Below are 19,607 nucleotides of genomic sequence, written 5' to 3'. Positions count from 1 at the left end.
CCCCCCCCCACCAAATATCAGAGCCCAGTTGAATTTAACAGGAATTTAATTCACCCTGCCAGGTTGGGGCATTTCACACTGCACGATTACCCTCTAAATTAGCCGCATGGAATTGGCGGTGTGTAAGGGGCTACCCGGTTCAGGTCATGAAAAGAGTCAATCGGATTTTTGAAAGGGACGATGTGGGAAGAGAGTCTGGAGGGCAGGTTTAAAGTCTAAAGGAATACAATGAGAGAGGGAGGGCTAGTATGGACGATTGGCTAAGTGGCCTTGTGCTGGAATGAAATGAGGAGTTTAAATTCAAGTAATTAAATCTGGAATCTCTTTGATGAGGCATCACAAAGCTACAGATTTGATTTACAAGCCCAGCTGATTAATCAAGGTGGGAACTTTGGTGAAACTGTGGAGAAAAACCATAGATTTATCTGGCCTTCCTGAAGGAGACCATTTGGACCATTGAGTTAATGCTGGACCATAAATACACAGTCTTCCCCCACACGTTATTCTCTGTCAAGACCCCAGACAATCCCCTTTTCAAAACCCAAGTTAGTTCTGTCCCAAGGACTCTTCCAGATATCCAGTTCCCAATTCTGCTTTCCCTCACGTGCTCCTTGCATCTTTTGCCTGAGATTATATATGGACTGCTATTGGGAACAACATTCCTCTATTTACCCTCTCTGTCCCTAATGAGCCTGTTCACTTTCATCGAGTCCCGTCTCAAACTTCATTGCCATAAACAGCACAGAGACAGGCCCTTTGGCCCGACTCAGCCATGCCAAGCAAGTCACCTACCTGACGAGTCCCAATTGCCTGTGTTTGGCCCATTTCCCTCTAAACCAGGGGTTCCCAAATTCCTTAGCTCCCAGGAACACACCCCTCTTGGTATGAGTTCTACTGCAAATTTAAAACAATAATTAATCTAACACTATAAACAAGCCTATGTATGCTATATTCCCTACATTCTTTTTGTTGTTTTGCTGCGGGTCATACTTTATTCTGCAGTCACCGTCCCAGGAAGTCGGTCGCCGCCCTGAGTGGTCGCTGTCTCAAGCGGACCAGTCCCCGGGCAGTCACAGAGCCCAGCCGTCAGCCCCACCCCCTCCTCACCTGATGGATAGCGCACGATGAGCACGGCGGGCTGAGTTGGCCAGAAACGCTCGGACTGCCCACACCTTTCCACCACTGATCCCCTGGGAGTGGGGGGGGGGTGGGGTGGTTTAGCACCACCCATTTTGGGAACGACTGCTCTAAACCTTTCCTATCTATATGCAGTAAATCCCACCCCCTGGTATCCGGCACCTATGGGAATTGGTAGATGCTGGATAAGTGTATTTGCTGGTTGCTTAAAGTTGATTGGTCATGATTGGTGAACTGACAGAAAGGGAGAGGAGAGGCAGCCAATGTTAAATTTCCATATTTTTTTACCTATTTATTTACCGCAACTTTTTTGCCAGTTGCTCGGATTCCCAGATAACGAGGATTTTACAGTACCCACCCAAAAGTCTTTAAACTGCATCAAGACTAAGCTACAAAAGCTTGTATATATTCCACAAATCCATCTTTTAGCTTATGATGAAAACAATACTTTATATAGAAGGTAGTCTCCCATGAATGTGACATTGCCTCTGTTGCCCCCCACTTTTAAAGCCTTGATTTATGCCACTTATTACCACAACTGTTTGGTGACCTGTAATTAACTTCTCCTACCTGTTTCCTGCTCTCCCTTTCAGGTCCTTGTCAACCTATAGCTGATTATCCCTACCTGGTGACCTTGCTCCTCACCTTGCACATCTTCACGGACAGGACTCCCCATTTTCCTTGCTTCATCTGCTGCCACTTTGCCTTTGCAGATTCATGGGTTTGGTTCCTCAGCCCTCGGTTCATCTCTGACCCTGCAGCTTGCCCCTTCAGTCAGAGTTCACATTTAATGTCAGAGGGCATGCATAACATCACATGCACCTCCACCTCCATCAATCCAGATCGGTAACAGCACCTCCAAGACCATCACACTGAGCACGGGGACCCACAGGGCTGCTGTTCTCTCAGTTGACCCACGACTGTGCAGCCAAACACAGCTCGAACTGGACATCAAGTTCACTGACGACACGACTGTGGTGGGCCTGATCAGTAAGAACAGGGAGTCGGCGTACAGAGATAAGGTGCAGTCGCTAACATACTGGTGAGAACCAACAATCTGATTCTGAAAGTTAAAAAAAAAAACAAAAGAGATGGTTGTCGACTTCAGGAGGGCCTGGGCGGAACCACACTCTGATGACCATTGATAGCTCCATCGTTGAGATCATCGAGTATCAAATTCCTTCGAGTGCAATTGGCAGAGAATCTCACCTGGTCCCTTAATACCAGCTCCATAGCCAAGGAAGCCCAATAGCACCTCTACCTTCTGCAAATGCTGAGGCAAGTTCATCTCCCACCCTCCATCCTCGCTACATTCTACCGAGGATGTATTGAGAGCATCCCGGGAAACTGCATCACCGCCCGGTTTGGAAGCTGTACCTCCTCAGTCCGTAAGACCTTGCAGAGCATAGTAAAGTCAGTGGAAAAGATCACCGGGGGCTCTCTTCCTACAACACCTGATACAGGCGAAAGATAATAAACACTGTGAAGGATTCCACACACCTCTCACGTAAATTGTTCTCCCTTCTGCCATCTGGTAGGAGGGACCATAGCACTTGGGCCCTTACATCCAGATTGGGCAACAGTGTTATACCCCCAAGACATCAGGTTCCTGAATTCCCAGAACATTTGTGTACAGTGTATTGTGGACCTTTACTGGATATGTCTTAATATTTTAATGTGTTTATCTTCTAACTTGTATTGATGTAAATATGCACCATGGTCCTGGAGAAACACTATCTTGTCTTTACTGTGTGAGCAATGATTAATGTCGGTGACTTGACTTTTTCCAGCAGGCAAAGCCGATTTACTATGTTGGTGGTGCAAAGAAAGAAAACTGTACACTACGTACACATGTAAACAAATAAAGAAATGTAAACCATCTGTGCAATACAGAAAGAAAAAAACCCAATAAAGTCCAAAGGTACTTCAGTGAGGGACTCATTTAAAGATTCTTGTGGACTGTATTGATTTTTAAAATTCTCTCTGTTGCACAGCCAATTTGTTTTTATTTTGTTTACATGTGTACATTGTGTACAGTTTCTTTTTTTGCACTACCAATTAGTGGTCATCCTGCTTTGCCCGCGAAGAATCTCAGGGTTGCATGTGATTGTTTTGCATGTTCTCCGACAATCAATCTGAAATATAAGAGTCTTTAAATGAGCCCTGACTGAGTTTGTCATTGAGGAGTCTGATGGTGGAGGAGCAGCAGCTCTTCCTGAACCTGGTGGTGTGAGTCTTGTGGCACCTGTACCTCTTTCCTGGTGGCAGCAGCAAGAACAGAGCGGGTGCCGGGTGGTGTGGATCCTTGATGATCGCTGCTGCTCTCTGATAGCAGCGTTCCCTGTAGATGTCCTCGATGGTGGGGAGGGTTTTACCTGTGATGCCCTGTGCTCTTTCCCTTACATTTTGCAGGGCTTTACGCTCAGAGGTGTTAGTGTCCCCATACCAGACTGTGATGCAGCCGGTCAGCACATTTTCCATCCCACCTCTGAGGAAATTCGCCAGGGTTTCCAATGTCGTCCCAAACCTCCGCATACTCCTGACGTTGGTGTGTTGGGTCCAGGAAAGATCCTCTGTGATAATGACTCCCAAGAACTTAAATTTGCTCGCCCTCTCTGCTTCTGATCCCCCAATGATCTCTGGATTTTACATCTCTGGTTTCCCCGTTCCCCTCCCTGAAGTCAACAATCAGCTCCTTGGTTTGGGTGACATTAAATGTGAGGTTATTGTTGGCTAATTTTTCAATCTCCCTCTTGTAAGCTGACTCATCGCCCCCTTTTATTACAACCCACTACCGGGCTATCATCAGTTTGTAGAAGATGTACCGAGCCACACAGTTGTAGGTGTATAGCGAGTCGAGCAGGGGGCTAAGAACACAGCCCTGGGATGTTCTGGTACTGATGGAGATTGTGGAGGAGATGTCCTCACTGATTGTGGACTGGAGGTGATCTATATACACAGTGGGATGTTGAGTCCCAAGTCTTGGAGTTGGCCGATCTGTTTTGAGGGGATGATGGTGTTAAATGCCGAACGGTAGTCGATAAAAAGCATCCTGATGTATGCATCTTTGCTGTCTGGGTTTTTGAGGGTTTTGCATAGAGCCGATCTAACCCAGTCGCTAAATTCGACCGTCCCTAAAACCCTTCCAGTAAACCTTGTACAAGAGGCCACAGGCTGACAGGGCAGCGCTTTGCAGAGCTTCAGAACTGAACACCATTACCTCCCGCCTCAGAGACGAGACGCAAGGACTGAACCAGGGCTGGAGCAACTGGGCACAAACAGCTACTCCTGAAACTTTCCAGACTGTTCAAATGAAACCTTACACCTTTGAGTGGAGGGCCCGCCTCCTTGCAAGTTGACAGATGCAATCAGTTCCTGTAATGAGATCAAACTATTTCTGGGGGTGATTTTTCCAGTGCTGAGTGAGCACATTGTTTTTCGACAGAATCACTCCGTCGCTCGACACACATTGGGTGTTAAATCCTCTGCTGCTGCTCTTAAAAACAACTTCTTAAGAATGGAATCAAGCTTATTATAGATTTTAATTATGGCTGGGGGCTGAGATGGTTGTTCCAGCTCATTTGAATTTGTTTTTAACCAAAGCGCATATCCAAGCATGATCCAAGTCATTTGATCTATTGGCGGAATGTGTGGTTCTGATATGCAGTGGGAATCAGGTGGGGGGAGAAAGCAGGCTCAGAATTTATCGCCAGGAACTTCGTTATTTTTGTGACAGCATCACATTTATACAAACCATCTTACAAAATCAATAAATACATAAGAGGGCATGAAAAAGTCAAAGCAATGTCTGTGGCTTCCTCAGAAATTAAATGTTTGCAGCATTTTCACTTCTTATTTCGCTTTCGCTTCAGATTTGCAATCTTATTTTCTCTTCCGAGTGTAGAGATGAGCATTACCCCTCGCGCTCCTGCCCCGGAACCAAAATCAGAAGTTATCGTCAGGAACAAGTCGTGAAATTCGGGGTTTTGCGGCAGCATCGAGGAGCGAATATTCATATTATGACCATCTTACTGTAACAAAATTTAAATAATGATGCTCAAAAACTAAGGCAGCGTCTTTGGTTCCTTGATCATTCAGGAATCTGATGGCAGTGGAAAGAAGCTGTCCACGTGCTCATCTTCAGGCTCCTGGACCTTTTCCCCGATGGTAGTAGAATGAAGAGGGCTTGGTCTGGATGGTAGGGGTGGGGGGGGGGGATCCTTGAGGATAGAGGCTGCTTTTTTAAGACCCCGCCTCATGTAGACGTCCTCGACGGAGTGGTCTGGTGCCTGTGATGTTGCAGGCTGAGTTAACAACCCTCTGGAATTTATTCTTGTCCTGTGCATTGGGACCTCCATTATAGACAGTGATGCAACCAGCCTGATTGGTCTCCACGGTACTCCTGTAGAAGTTTAGGGGAGTCTTTGGTGACATTCCAAATCTCCTCAGACTTCTCACAAAGTATAGCCGCTGGAGAGCCTTCTTCATGATTGCAATGACATGGAGGCTCCAGGACAGATCCTCGGAGATGTTGACACCCAGGAATTTGAAGTTTTTGTCCCTTTCCACTGCTGACCCCTCGATGAGGACTGGGCCGTGTTCCTCTGACTTCCTCCTGAAGTCCACAATCATCCCCTTAGTTCAAAACATATCTATATGAAATATAAAATATAACATAATCTGTCACACTTGTCAGTCGCGATCTAGCTGTCAAAAGCTGCAGGATGCACATACTAGCCACACTGAAGGCACCAACGAGACCTGTTCCTAATCCAAAGGGGTCCCTGTTCTATCTAACAGGGAAACCCCTGGCTGAAGTGCCTGCCACGATCAGGGGGAGAGAGGGGTTGCAGCCACGGGGCCCAGGGTGGGATGAGGTGGGATGGGGGGGAGAGTGATCGCTGCTGCAGAGGGGGGGAGAGGGGACCAAAATCGGGGGGGAACTGAGGTCACTGCCATAGGGAGAGAGGTCACTGCCACAGTGGGGTGGGGGAGGAGAGAGAGGGAGGGCATGAACTGCCCCTGCTGCGAATGCCACTCCAGTTCGCAGTGCAGCTCAATGTTTGTGGCAGCGGGACATTGCTGAGGGGGGGGGTGTGTGTGTGTGTGTGATTGATGGGGTGGGTGTTGATTGACGGTGAGGGTGGCGACTGACGGGGGGAAGGAGGATGACTGACTTGCAGGGGTGGTGATTGACGGTGGGTGGTGACGGGGACTGGGAGAATGACTACCGATAGTTCCCATGTGTGCATGGCGTGTCGCTTACCGCGTCATCGCGGGCATGGGGTTGGCAATTTAATGGGTAGATTCCCCTGCGATTCCAGCACCTTTGTCCCAGTAATCGCACCTGAGTCCCAGGAGGGCTCTGGTCTACCTGCCTCTAATACTGCTCATTCCTGCTGCCTGACCCTCACCACCCAGGCGATGCCCTCTTTTCACGACCTCCAACAGAAAGGAGGTAAAAGACCTTGAAGACCCTCTCTGTCATATTTCTCAATGGACAATGAACCTACGAACACAACCTTTTTTTTCTCTTTATTTTTGCACTAGTTATTTACTTTTTAAATCTTGTATTGACCAAATTGTAATTTATAGTAATTTTTGGACCTTGTGTACACACAACAAATTTTGTGGTGTGATTTTGATTCTCCCTCCATCACTGAGTTGCATGCCCGACCCTCTCCTCCAGTTGTGCCCTGTTTCTTCACACCCCCCCCCCCCCACCCCCACGCACCATCACTTCGAAGTTGCAGCAGCCACTTTGGCTCCACACGACGGTGAAATTCCCTAACCCGCTATGTTGTGCCTATGATCGACTCTATCCGATGTGAGCCTACACAAGGTGGCGGGAGCAGACAACGTACCTGGAGGACTGCGCAGGCCAATTGACGGAGATCTTCACAGACATCTTCAACACCTCACTGCAGCAGTCCATCATTTCCGCAGGAATCAAGGCAGTCACCATTATCCTGATACCCAAGAGGACCACGATAGCAGGCCTCAATGACTACCACCCTGTGGCACTGACCTCCGCCATTATGAAATGTATCGAGCATCTGGTTATGGAACCCACCCAACCCCACCTCCCAGAGATGCTGCATCCATTTTAATTCACCTTTAGAAGAAACCATTCATTCCACAGTTGATGCTGTAGCCTTGTCACTGCACTCCATCCTGGTCCACCTAGTGAATGATGCCTCATACGCCAGCCTGCTATTAATGGAATTCAGCTCAGTGTTTGATATGATCATTCCCCAGAGGCTGGTGGGAAGCTGTCCTCTCTGGGACTCAACACCTCTCTGTAATTGTATCCTGGACTTCCTAACAGTACGACCTCAGCCTGTTCCAGTCGGTAGCAGAATATTGAGTGCCGTCACGCTGAACACTGGCGCTCCTCAGGTCTGTGGGCTCAGCCTGCTTCTGTTCACGCTACTCATCCATGACTGCATCGCCAGATCCAGCCCCAACAGTGTCATCAAATTTGCAGATGACACAACCGTCGACGGCCTCATCAGCAACAACGATGAGTCACCCTGCAGAGAAGAGGTGGAAAATCTCATGAACTGGTGTGAGGGTAACAATCTTAGTCTCAACGTGGACAAGATGAAAGAGATGATCATGGACTTCAGGAGGACAAGGAATGACCACCCTCCATTACACATCAACAACTCTGTGGTGGAGACAGTGGAGAGCATCAAGTTCCTTAGAGTTCACTTAACTAGTGACCCATCGTGGACACTCAACATCTCCTCACTTGTCAGGAAGGCTCAACACCCACTGCACATCCCAAGAAGACTTGGGGCAGGTTTGTTAGTGTGAGTCACATACAAACACTTGAAAACCGATCTTATTTGAAATACTGGAGCTCTGCTAATGCAAGATCTATCAGCCCCACAGCTTTGGAGAGTGCCCAGGAGACTTCACTAACTTGGAGGGATACTTGCTGTTCTAAGAGTGTCATGTGGTTTTGCAAGCAGAGAGAGTCAAACAGGCTTTCTTTGTGTGTGTATGAGAGAGAGAGAGAGAGAGAGAGAGAGAGAGAGAGAGATCACTTCTACAGTGTTACAGCCAGCAACAGTAGCTGGGACTGGAACAGGACAAGCTGGCCAGCTTGTGGAAAACCCCATTTGGAGGACAGCTGGTCAAACCCCTTATGGTTCATGCAAGAGGAGAGGACTGGCTGTCTCATGTTTGACTTGGAATAAGAGAAACAAAAAGGCAATCTGCGGTGACCTGAAAGAAAGAGGTTATCATCTGGAGAACCCTGAAGGGGGCAAGTTTTGACAGCAAGACACTGGAGTGGCTGATTGAAAAGGAATCAGTTGTGGATGTCCTGGAACAACAAATCTCTCTCTGAAAACCGACAAGAATTTTCCTGAGCGGTAACCATTTACCTTTTATAAAGCCTGGTGAACTTTATAAATGTTAAATTCTGCACACAGTATAAGAATTGCCTGCAACCAGTAAATTTGGAAGAATGAGAAGTGAGATTGGACTGTGAACAAAAGAACTTTTCTGAACTTACGTACATGTGCGTAATAGAATTAGAAGGGGGTTAAGTTAGGTTATTTAAGTTAAAGTGTGAGTCTATTTTCATGTTTAAAGATAATTAAAAGCAACTTTTGTTTGTCTTGATGAATGGGTTTTGGGGTCCTCTAGGCTCGTAACAGGTGTTTTGGGCACAAGTAGGGGCAGCAGGAGTTTGTGTGGTGGGGCAGACTCGATGGGCTGGATTGCTCCTATATCCTATAGTCCTGTGGAACGAAATCTCTATAGATCTTCCACACAGCCGTACTGCTGTGGGTGTTCGAAGTGTAGGTCCTGACACAGTCTTCTTTTGACCTCAGGAAATGTCTGGTTGTCTCTTCTGAGAGAATTCAGGATGTATATTCTGAGGGAGTTGCCATAATTGCCACCTTCCAGATGAATAACCCACTTACTCTCTCAAGGGGACAGAACAGATCCAACGAGCTGCTGGAACAACTCCATAAGACTGTAAGTCTGGGACTATAAGCCCATTGAGTGTGCTCCATCATTTAATCATGAGCTGATCTGTTTTCCCACACAGCCCTGGCCTCCCCATAACTTTTGAGGCCCCTGGCTCATCGAGAGCCCTGTCTTAAATGCACCAAATCAACTGGCCTCCACAACCGCCTCTAGAAATAAATCCCACGGGGTTTATCACTCTTCTGCACCAAGTGCTGGAAACATTCTCAACGTGTTTTTCTCCATCAACTTACCCTGGGAAGATGGGCCAAATGGCCTACTCCAGCTCCTATTGTCTATTGTCTATTGTCTTAAGGCAGAGCTTGATAGGTTCTTGATGAGCCAGGACCTCAAATATTGCGGGGAGAAGACCAGACGGTGGGAAAATGAATCAGCTCATGATGAAATGGTGGGGCAGACTCAATGGGCTGAATAGCCTTTGTCTGCTCTTATGTCATATCTTGAAATTGAGCTTGGAGGCTTGGTGTGACTTGCAGCAATGTTAATTTTGCTCGGTTATTAGACAGTAGGCAGAATTCCTCCAGCTTCTTCCTTGCATTCCAATTGAAGTGGCATTCAGCAATGATTAAACCAGTGCTTAATGTTATCTTGGAGCTAATGAGATAATTTACATACATCACCACCTCTTGTATCTCTTCCTTTGGGTCATTTTGATTCCTTTTTAATGCATTATCCAGTTTTATGAGTTTTCTGCTTTGCCTGTGGTTCATTTTCTGCTGCCTCCTCCAGTCCCTTCCGCGATCCTTCCATGGCGTATTGCTTCCTGAATTAGTTCTTAAAGGGTACACTGTCCCCTCGAGGAGTTGTTGCTTGCTTTTGAGGTGTTTCGGAAGGGCTGGATAAGGTCAGAATCTGACCATACTGCGCATGTACCAGCCATCGAAACCGTGGAATGAGGTGGGGGGGGTTCATTGAAACATTTCATATGTTGAAAGGTATGAGCAAAGTTGATATAGAAAGCTCAGTTCCCATGCGGGGGAAAGTCTGGGACACAACTTCAGGATTGAAGGACGTCCGCTTAGAACAAAGATCCAAAGGAATTTTGTCAGCCAGAGGGTGGCGAATCTGTGGAATTTGTTGCCACAGGCGGTTGTAGAGGCTGGGTCATTGTGTGTATTTAAGGCAGAGATAGAGAGGTTCCTGATTGTCCAGGACAGCAAACGTAATCGGGACAAGGCCGGAGAGTGGGGCTGTGGGAGGGAATGGATCGTCTCCTGATTAAATGGTGGTACAGACTCAATGGACTGAACAGCCTGTCTCTGCTCCAATGTCTTATGGATGAAAGAAAACGTTTCATTTGAAAGATGACTCCATGTCAGGTTGAACGGACGAAACGTTTTATTGCGCGGGATCTGAGTCACGGTTTAGTTCTTGTTCCTTAACCCTATTTCCTCACTTGGTTTGAACATGTCAGCATGTTAATTATCCTACTCAACTGCGTCACACTGGGGATGTACCAGCCTTGTGAAGATGTGGACTGTTCCTCCGACAGATGTAAGATATTGCAGGTAGGACATTTCAACTTTTTTCCCCCGTTCAGACAATAAAGCAAAAAAAAAGTCCTCATTCTCCTTGGGTGAGTTGGGAGGGATTAGTCTGTGTGAGTATTGGAGACCTGTCACAGTCATGGACAAAAGAGGGTGGCAAAAAAAGTGACCTCTTTGGAGCCATGCAAAGAGTGTGATTGTGTGGAATGCAACTGATGGATCTCATGGTCAAATGTTTCCCTGAAGCTAAAAGAATCTCTGGGCGTTTGTACATAATATTTCTTGGAATAACACAGAGATACATGGGCACCATAAATTACACAATCTAGGGTTGTATTCCCTAAAATTTGTAAAGGCTGATTCAATTAAATTTCTCAATGTTAATCATAGAATCGTCCTTGATGAAGGGCTTGCGTCCGGTTCATTGGTGTCTGCAGACTTCCATGTTTTACTCATTGGTTGGCCTAGTGGTTAGCACCACACCTTTACAGCGCCAGTGATCGGGACCAGGGTGCGAATCCCGTGCTGTCTGTAAGGAGTTTGTCTGTTCTCCCCGTATCCATGTGGGTTTGTCCCAGGGATTCCAGTTTCCTCCCAGCATTCAAAACGTATGGGGATGGTGGGGTGGGGCGGGGGGGTATAGGCAAATTGGTGTAAATTGGCCTGTTACCCTGCTGTATGTCTAAACACAATGTTCCCTCTCTGCCCACCTTATTCATGGCAATTGTGATGCCTGTTGAAGCAAATCCAATTTGCCTGCATTAAACCCATATCCTTTACCATCTAAGTGCCCATCCAAATGCCTTTTGCATATTGTAATTGTATTTGCTGCTATCCCTTCTTCTGGCAGCTCTTTCCAGATCACCCTCACCCTCTGGGTTAAAAACAAATTACCCATCAAATGCCCTTTACATTTCTACCCCATCAGCTTAAACTTGTGTCATCTGTTCTGCGGGATAAAAGAAAGACTGGCTATCTCCCCATCCGTGCCCCTCCTAGTTTTATAAACCTGCATTAAGTCCCCCGTCAGCTTCTCACATGCCAATGGTGGCGAAGCATCTTCTTCAGTGAAGACATAAAGTGCATTTCACAGGATAGAGAGTAACTGCTGGTCAGAACTAAAGTCGAAAAAGCCTCTCTGGCAAAGTTAAGAGCATTGCGCGCGCGCGCGCGCGCGCACACACACACACACACACACACACACACACACACACACACAGACACACACACACACACACAGACACACACACACAGACACACACACACAGACACAGACACACACACAGACACACACACACACAGACACACACACAGACACACACACACACAGACACACACACACAGACACACACACAGACACACACACACACACACACACAGACACACACACACACACACACACACACACACACTCGTGAATCTGGATCAATAGTTAAGAGAAAATCAGAGATTAATGGTGAATCAGTATCACCTTCACTGATACTTTAGCAAGGCAGAATATTTGAGAGAGAAAGAGAAGGAGAGAAGGGAGGGGGAGAGTGAATGGGGAGGGAGAGTGAGATTGAGGAGGGGGAGTGGGAGAGAGGGGGAGGGACAGTGAAAGGGAGAGTGAGAGGGGGAGTGTGAGGGACTGGAAGAAGGAGGGGGAGGGAGAATGAGACAGGGAGAGCGAGAGGAAATAGAGGGGGGAGAGAGGGGAGGGGGAGTCGGGGGAATGAGAGGGAGGGGGATGTGGGGGGAGTGAGAGGGAGCAGGGAGGGAGGGGGACGGTGAGAGGGAAATGGAGAGGGAGAGTGTGGGAGTGAGAGGGAGGGGAGAGTGAGAGGAAATGGAGAGTTGGGGTGGGGGGAAGAGATATTTTTCTGACTACATATTTTCCATTCTTTTCAGCCAAAGACAGAGGGATATAGGAGTTAGCTCACAACTGTTGAATGGTGGAACAGCTCTGAGAAGCCAAAGGGGCTCTTATTGAACAGGCTATATCAGCTGGGAGGAGTAGGGAGTGCTGCGTTTATACAGGAGGAGCTGGAGAGGACAAATGTGGGGCAATACAAATCATAAATACAGTCCCATTGATAAACCATGGTTTTAGTTGAGCCTTATCCATTATCCACTCTTCATTGTTACAGACGGTCGTATGAAAGTTTGGGATCGTAACTCCCGTTCAGATTTATTTGAAGTAGAGGTAACACACACGCGTTACATTATTTATTCTTCCACCTGCATGCTCTATCAGAAAACACAGCTCTGTCACGTCCATCCTTCTCAACCCCTCCACCGTCCGTAAGACTGTGTGTCCGACGTCCATCAGACGATGAGCTGAGATTTCCTATTGTCTAAACATTGGTTTAAAAAAAACCAAGTCAGTGGGCTGGAATTTGACACTGAAAACTCTTGCATTCCGCCACCCCCCCCCCCCCCCCCCCCAAAGCAGTTAGATTCGCTTCTGACCTTATCCAGCTGTTGCCACCATCTGAGGCTGACTGGCAAAGACTTGTGTGATATCAATGATAACACTTTGGGTAGAGAACGGCAGGAGACCCCAGCATAAAACAATGGTCAACTGACCAGTGCCTTTAGCTTAGCCAACTGCCAAAGCTTTAGGCACTTCAAAGTATTTCTTAATTTCTAAATAATTCAAAACTATTAAAAATAAATTAACCAATCACTTAAATATATTTAAAACAAAGCTGCTGAGACGTCAATGACAAGCACGGATAGCGCAATGATATTATGGCGCCAGGTGACCTAGGTTTGAATCCAAAGTTCTCCCCGTGACCTACATGGGTTTTCTCCGCATGCTCTGGTTTCCTCCCATCCTCAAACAAACGTATGGGATTGAAGGTTAATTGGGTGGCTTCTACCGTGCTGGGAATAAAATTTAAATTTAAAAGATAAAATTGGCGATTAAAATTTAAATTGACTAATCGTCTCTTGCAGACATTCAGCTGTGTTGATAGGGATGGAAACACCCCCTCACCCAGGTTAGGCCCATTTTCCTGTGTTCCACAAACAATGCAGCTTTGAGATCAGCGAGGAAAATGACTGCAAACAGCAGACCAAAGTGTTAGGTTCTCCAGAGGGTGAAGATATGCCGATGACTGTGAACACCTTCTCCCAAAAGATTCAGACCCACTGCCCCTTTAACCGTTTTGTTTCTCTGATTCCTTAAAATGATTGAAAGTGAAGCAGGATGTTCACAGCCCCTTTTGGGTCGAGGTGGTCAGAGAGCAATATGAGCAGCCCCCACCCCAAGCTCTTCTACCTTGTCCACGCCTTTGTGGTGACACACAAAAGTCTGCAGGTGCTGTGATTGTGGTTTGAAATAAAACACAAAAATGCTGGCCTTAACGTCGACTTCTCCTGTTTCTGTTAAAACCCTCCCCCCACCTTCTTCTTCCCCCTGTCGCCTCTCCCCCAGTGCTCGTGGTCCCTCGCCCCCCCCCCCCCCCCCCACCTCGCTCTCTCTACTTTTTCCCCTCTGCCTCCTTTCACAGGCCCAAAACCAATTCTCACCTCTCCTCTTATCATATCCAATTAACACCTTTTGTTGGTCTGGACTCCACACCCCCTCCCATTCTTCCCCCATTCTTTCTTCAGTCTTTATTCTGACCCCTTCTTGTCTTTTTGTTTATACCTCGAAGAAGGGCTCAGGACCTAAACATTAGTAATATATCTTTCTTTCTGATGAATGTTGCAAGACCGGCTGAGGTCCTCCAGCATTTCTGTGTGCATTTCTTTTGTTGTCCCAGACTTCTCCCAATTGGCTTCCCTCTGCCATCCATAAATAACTGCCCATTTCCCTTTCATTGTTGAACTTGCTGGCCTACCTGCTTCTGCTTTAAAGTCATGTTTTCAAACCCTCAGTACGTTTCAAACAGTGAGAGGCCCCAGGGGAAACCCAGGCAGACATGGGGAGACCACACAAACTCTTACAAACAGCGTGGGTTTTGAACCCCAGTCACGATCACTGGCATTGCACTAACCGCTACACCAGCTGTCCCGCCCTTGTGAGGTCATCCCTTTTCATAGAAAATGCAGTCGTTTTTAGTGAGAGCTTGAAAGGTGGTGTTCAGAATCTGTGTTCCTTTAACAGAAGACATTGAGAGTTAATGCAGACACAGTGACCTTTTAGGAAAGCAAGCAAAGTTGACATTTACTTCAAGTAAAGTGCAAGAGTGGAGACATCTTCCTGAAGTTCTATTGGATGTAGGTGATGCTGCCTTTGTACATAGAGTCCATGGCCTGTCTCCCTGTCAAAGGAAGGATATGCTTGCAATGCAGTGAATATTCACAAGGACTGAGGTTTGACATATGAGGAGGGATTTCGCAGACCAGGCTTATATTGAAGATCGAGTGGTGATCTCTTTGAAACAAGCAGAAATCGTGCAGGGATCAAAACAGTAGATGCAGTAACTGGACACCTCAGAATCAGAGTTCCATCCTAGGGCGGGACGGTTGGCGTAGCAGTTAGCGCAACGCTGTTACAGCACCAGCGATCGGGACCCGGGGTTCGAATCCCACGCTGGCTGTAATGAGTTTGCAAGTTCTCCCGTGCCTGTGTGGATTTTCCCCCGGGGGGGTGCTCCCAACCTTCAAAAATGTACCAGGGAGGGGTTGCAGGTGAATTGGGCAGCAGGGGCTCATAGGCCAAAAGGCCCTGTTACCGTGCTGTATGTCTACATTTGAATTCTAAAAAAAATGTGAATGTCATCACTGAGAGAGTTGTAAATCCTTCAAATTCATGGAGTATGTTGAGGGGAAAAGTTAAGATAATGGAGGGATTTGGGGTTAGCGCTGGAAAGTGATTTAAAACCAAAGCAATGATTGTGAGTGACAGAACGGGCCCAAGACCCAAAGAGCCTGCTTTACTTCATTGTGTTCCCTTTCCTCTTCAGCTGCCTTGGTCGTTCCCTGTATTTTCTATCTAAACCAATTCAAAAAAAATTTAGACATACAACTCGGTAACAGGCCCTTTCGGCCCAAGAGCCTGTGCTATACCCCGATTAACCTGCAACCCTGGTACATTATTGAACGGTGGGAGGAAACCGGAGCATGCTGAGGAAACCCACGCAGAAACAGGAAGAACTTCCAACAGACAGCGCCAAATTTGAATCCTGGTTGCTGGCGCTTTAACAGTGTAGTGCCAACTGTGCCACCCCAAGCCCACTGCCCCCTGTCCCTCTTTAAAAAGTGTGAACACGAAATTGATACGTGAGCCTGCAACATGGCTAAGCTGTGCACAAGTAAACGATAAGATACATGACAAGGTTCCCAAATCTCCTGTATCATTGCAACCTGCAGTGAGTGAAAATCCATGAAGACCTCTTTTGGGACTCCTTGATACTTGGACTGGTAAAGAGAGGAGACAATAAGCAAATCAGAACTGTGTCCAAGAGTCCAAAACAGGAGGAATGCAGAGATCTCCTATTGTCCACAGCACGGAGGGGTAAGGGGACAGGTCTCAGGAAGCAGGGAATCAATTGATATTTCCAAACCAACATCAAGAGTTGAATAGGAATACATTGTTCAGATGTAATGGCAGATCGGAGCCCAAATGAAATACTGTGTTGCTTTGCAGGCTTTTGATGACTTCATCTTTATTTTCTTCGCCATGGAGATGGTGATCAAGATGGTTGCCTTAGGGATCATCGGGAAGAAGTGTTACCTTGGTGACACCTGGAATCGATTGGATTTCTTCATCGTAATGTCCGGGTAAGGGCCAGAAATTTCACTGTTTAATGTTAAAAGCTACCAAATGCACATTTCCAATTGCATGAAAATGACCAACTCAGATCAAGCATTGTGTTTAAACCTGTCCTTCCCAATCACTTCCCAATATCTATCCCTCTCTCTGTCCAGTATTTGCAATCAGAAGTCTCTTCTCTTTGGCTTGGCTTCGCAGACGAAGATTTATGGAGGGGTAATGTTCACGTCAGCTGCAGGCTCATTTGTGGCTGACAAGTCCGATGCGGGACAGGCAGACACGGTTGCAGCGGTTGCAGGGGAAAATTGGTGGGTTGGGGTTGGGTGTTGGGTTTTTCCTCCTTTGTCTTTTGTCAGTGAGGTGGGCTCTGCGGTCTTCGATATTTGTAGCATATCCTCCCTTACAAACTCTCCTCTCCCACCTTTAATGCTTCAGAACCCATGAAATTAATTTAATTTGAAATTTTAAAATTTAGACATATAGGCCTGTGCCGCCCAATTAACCTACACCCCCAGTGAGAGGAAACCGGACCCCCCGGGTAAAACTCACGCAGACACAGGGAGAACGTGCAAACTCCTGACAGACGGCGTGGCATTCGAACCCCGGTCCCGATCGCTGACGCTGTAATGACATTGCACTCACCGCTAGGTCAACTGCATGACCCTAAACGCCCATGAGGAGTTGTGAAGAGAGGCCTCTGTTCAGAATCAGCGGCCAATTTCTAATCGCCAGACTTCCACGAAGAGAGGAAGAAAGACCAGAAAGACTTTTCCTTTGGCTAATGTCATCCGAGGGACAAAATCTGATCGAGAGCTCCCTTGTACTTCCTTGAAATAGCAAAATAGAAAATCATGAAATCACTCAGCAGCATCTGTAGAAAGAGGAATCAAGTTAATGCTTCAGGGCAGAGACGAAGAGTGCCTAATGATGTGAGTGTTTCCAGCATTTTCAGTTTTGTATTTCCAACATTGTATCTTTTTTAAATTTTCCATTATCCATGGGATCTTTTATATCCACCTAAGTAATCAGACAGAGTTTCAATTTTTCACCTTGTGAGCGGAAAAGGGGGAGTTCAATCTAGATAAGGGTCAGGTGATTCAGTTTGGATGGTCAAATGTGAAGGCAGAGTACAGGGTTAATGGTCGGATACTTAGCAGTGTGGAAAAACAGAGGGATCTTTGGATCCAAATCCATACATCTCTCAAGGACGCCACACAGGTTGAGAGGGTAGTTAAGAAGGCCTAGGGTATGCTGGAGTCAGATTCTATACAGCTCTATAAATCTCTGGTGAGACCATACTTAGAGTATTACGTTCAGTTCTGGTCACCTCATTACAGGAAGGATGTGGAAGCTATGGAGAGGAGGCAGAGGAGATTCACCAGGATGTTGCCTGGATTGGAAAATATGTCTTATGAAGCAAGGTGAGCAGACTTTCTCTCTGGGGTGAAGAAGGATGAAAAGTGATTTAACAGAGGTCGACAGGATTTGGCGAGGCAGAGATACAGTGGACAGGCAGCAGTTGTTTCCCAGGGCGGGAGCAGCAAACACCAGAGGACATCTGTTCAAAGTGAAGGGAGGGAGGTTTTTCGGGGAGATGTCAGGGGGAAGATTGTTTTACACAGAGAGAGAGTTGTGGGGGCCTGGAACACCTCGCCAGGGGGTGCTGGTGGAGGCTGGAACAATAGAAGCAGAAGAGACAGGCACATGGATGAAATAAAAATAGAGGGTTATGACCTTGAGATGGTTTAGGTTTTTGGTAGGTATATATGGGTCAGCACACAACATCATGGGCTGAAGGGCCTGTACTGTGCTGTAACATTCTATATTCTTCATCTTCAAGGTGCCCTGGGAAAACTAGGCCATGGGCATCAAAGTGCAAACATTCTGTACTTGGGGGTAAAGGTTATAATGGTTGATCATCCCACATGTTCCTTCAGTCACTGTTAACCACTGTTAACCAGAAGGCGAGGTGTTCACTCATGATTACACCTCAGCAAATGAAGCAGCTGGACTTGGACAATAGGCACATGAATGATAAATAGCTTTCGGGGAGCAAAGAACAGAGAACATTACTGCACTCGTCAACTACAAAGGCCAATCACACATCAGCCTCTCACAGGTGGGCAGATTAGCCCTTGATTGGTAGATGAGGCGACTTCCGATTGAAGCTTAAGAAGGAGAGGCCACGTGACCTTCCACAACCCACACTATAATGCACACCCCCCCTCCCTTCTTCCTACTTAATATTCTCCCTTCTTCCCACTTTAGTTTTGAAATTGGTCCCAATCCGAAAGGTTGACTGTTGATTTCTCTCCATGGATGCTAACTGAACTGTTGAGTGCTTCTCATTTCTCTTTCATCCATCATGGTGGTTTCAGGGTGTAACGATCCTTCAGTTATTGTCCCAAGACAGTCTGATAGCCACCTCTTAAACCTACAATTCCTGGCACCATAAAGGTTGAGAGAGGCAGGGACCCACCAGGCTTCGGACAAAGTATTGGTAAATGCAATTAATGAAGATAAGTATTTCCTTATAATAAGGGTTAGACATCTAGTATGGACCCCTGAGCATAAAGCCCTGCAAAAGATAATGGACATAACCCATGGCATCACAGGCAAAACTCTCCCCACCCTCGAGTACATCTGCAGGGAACGCTACCGTCGGAGAAGAGCAGCGATTATCAAGCATCCACACCATCCAGCACATGCCCTGTTTTCGCTGCTGCCATCAGGAAAGAGGTGTCAGTGCCACAAGACTTGCACCACCAGGGTCAGGAACAGCTGCTCCCCCTCCACCATCAGACTCCTCAACAACAAACTCAATCAGGGACTCATTTAAGGATTCCTACCTGTGCAATTTATTGATTTTTTTTTCCTCTCTGTATTGCACAGTCAGTTTGTTTATATTTTCTTATATATCGACGTGTACTTGAGTACAGTTTTTTTTGCATTACCAGTAAGTGGTAATTCTGCCTCACCCACAGTAAAAAGACTCTCGGGATTGTACGTGATATCACGTATGTACTCTGACAATAAATCTGAAAAGGGAAGGATTTAATGGTCAAAATGCTGGGCAGAAGGGTCATCTTGGATGCTGGATGAATCCATGACCATCCCGATGAAGATAAATCATCACCCTTTAATCATTCCTGTCTCTCCATCATCCCCGTGCGGTGGGATCACCTTCAGCTGATGTGATTCAAGACCATAGTTGAAGAGAAAAGAGAATAAATATTAGCTTTTTGCCCAAATCCTGTTGTGAATGAAGA

At 46.7% G+C, this 19,607-nt stretch overlaps 1 protein-coding gene and 1 long non-coding RNA gene across 2 annotated transcripts in view; one reads left to right on the top strand and one right to left on the bottom strand.

Annotated features, from left to right (window-relative positions):
- Window positions 1–10,559: 10,559 nt before the first annotated feature.
- LOC138748557 (voltage-dependent T-type calcium channel subunit alpha-1I-like) overlaps window positions 10,560–19,607 on the top strand; it is a 283,178-nt gene continuing 274,130 nt past the window's right edge. Inside the window, 2 exon segments of the mRNA XM_069908966.1 lie at window positions 10,560–10,652; window positions 16,213–16,346. Of these exon segments, the coding sequence (XP_069765067.1) occupies window positions 10,560–10,652; window positions 16,213–16,346 (227 nt within the window).
- On the bottom strand, window positions 12,770–17,107 carry LOC138748559 (uncharacterized). The gene is made up of 3 exons (XR_011348158.1): window positions 16,981–17,107; window positions 14,618–14,718; window positions 12,770–12,967 (listed from the first exon to the last, which is right to left on the bottom strand). It is a non-coding gene; the product is annotated as an uncharacterized lncRNA (long non-coding RNA).

Source organism: Narcine bancroftii, chromosome 13 (assembly GCF_036971445.1).
Source record: "Narcine bancroftii isolate sNarBan1 chromosome 13, sNarBan1.hap1, whole genome shotgun sequence".
NCBI lineage: Eukaryota > Metazoa > Chordata > Chondrichthyes > Torpediniformes > Narcinidae > Narcine > Narcine bancroftii.
This window is presented reverse-complemented; position numbering and strand designations above follow the sequence as displayed.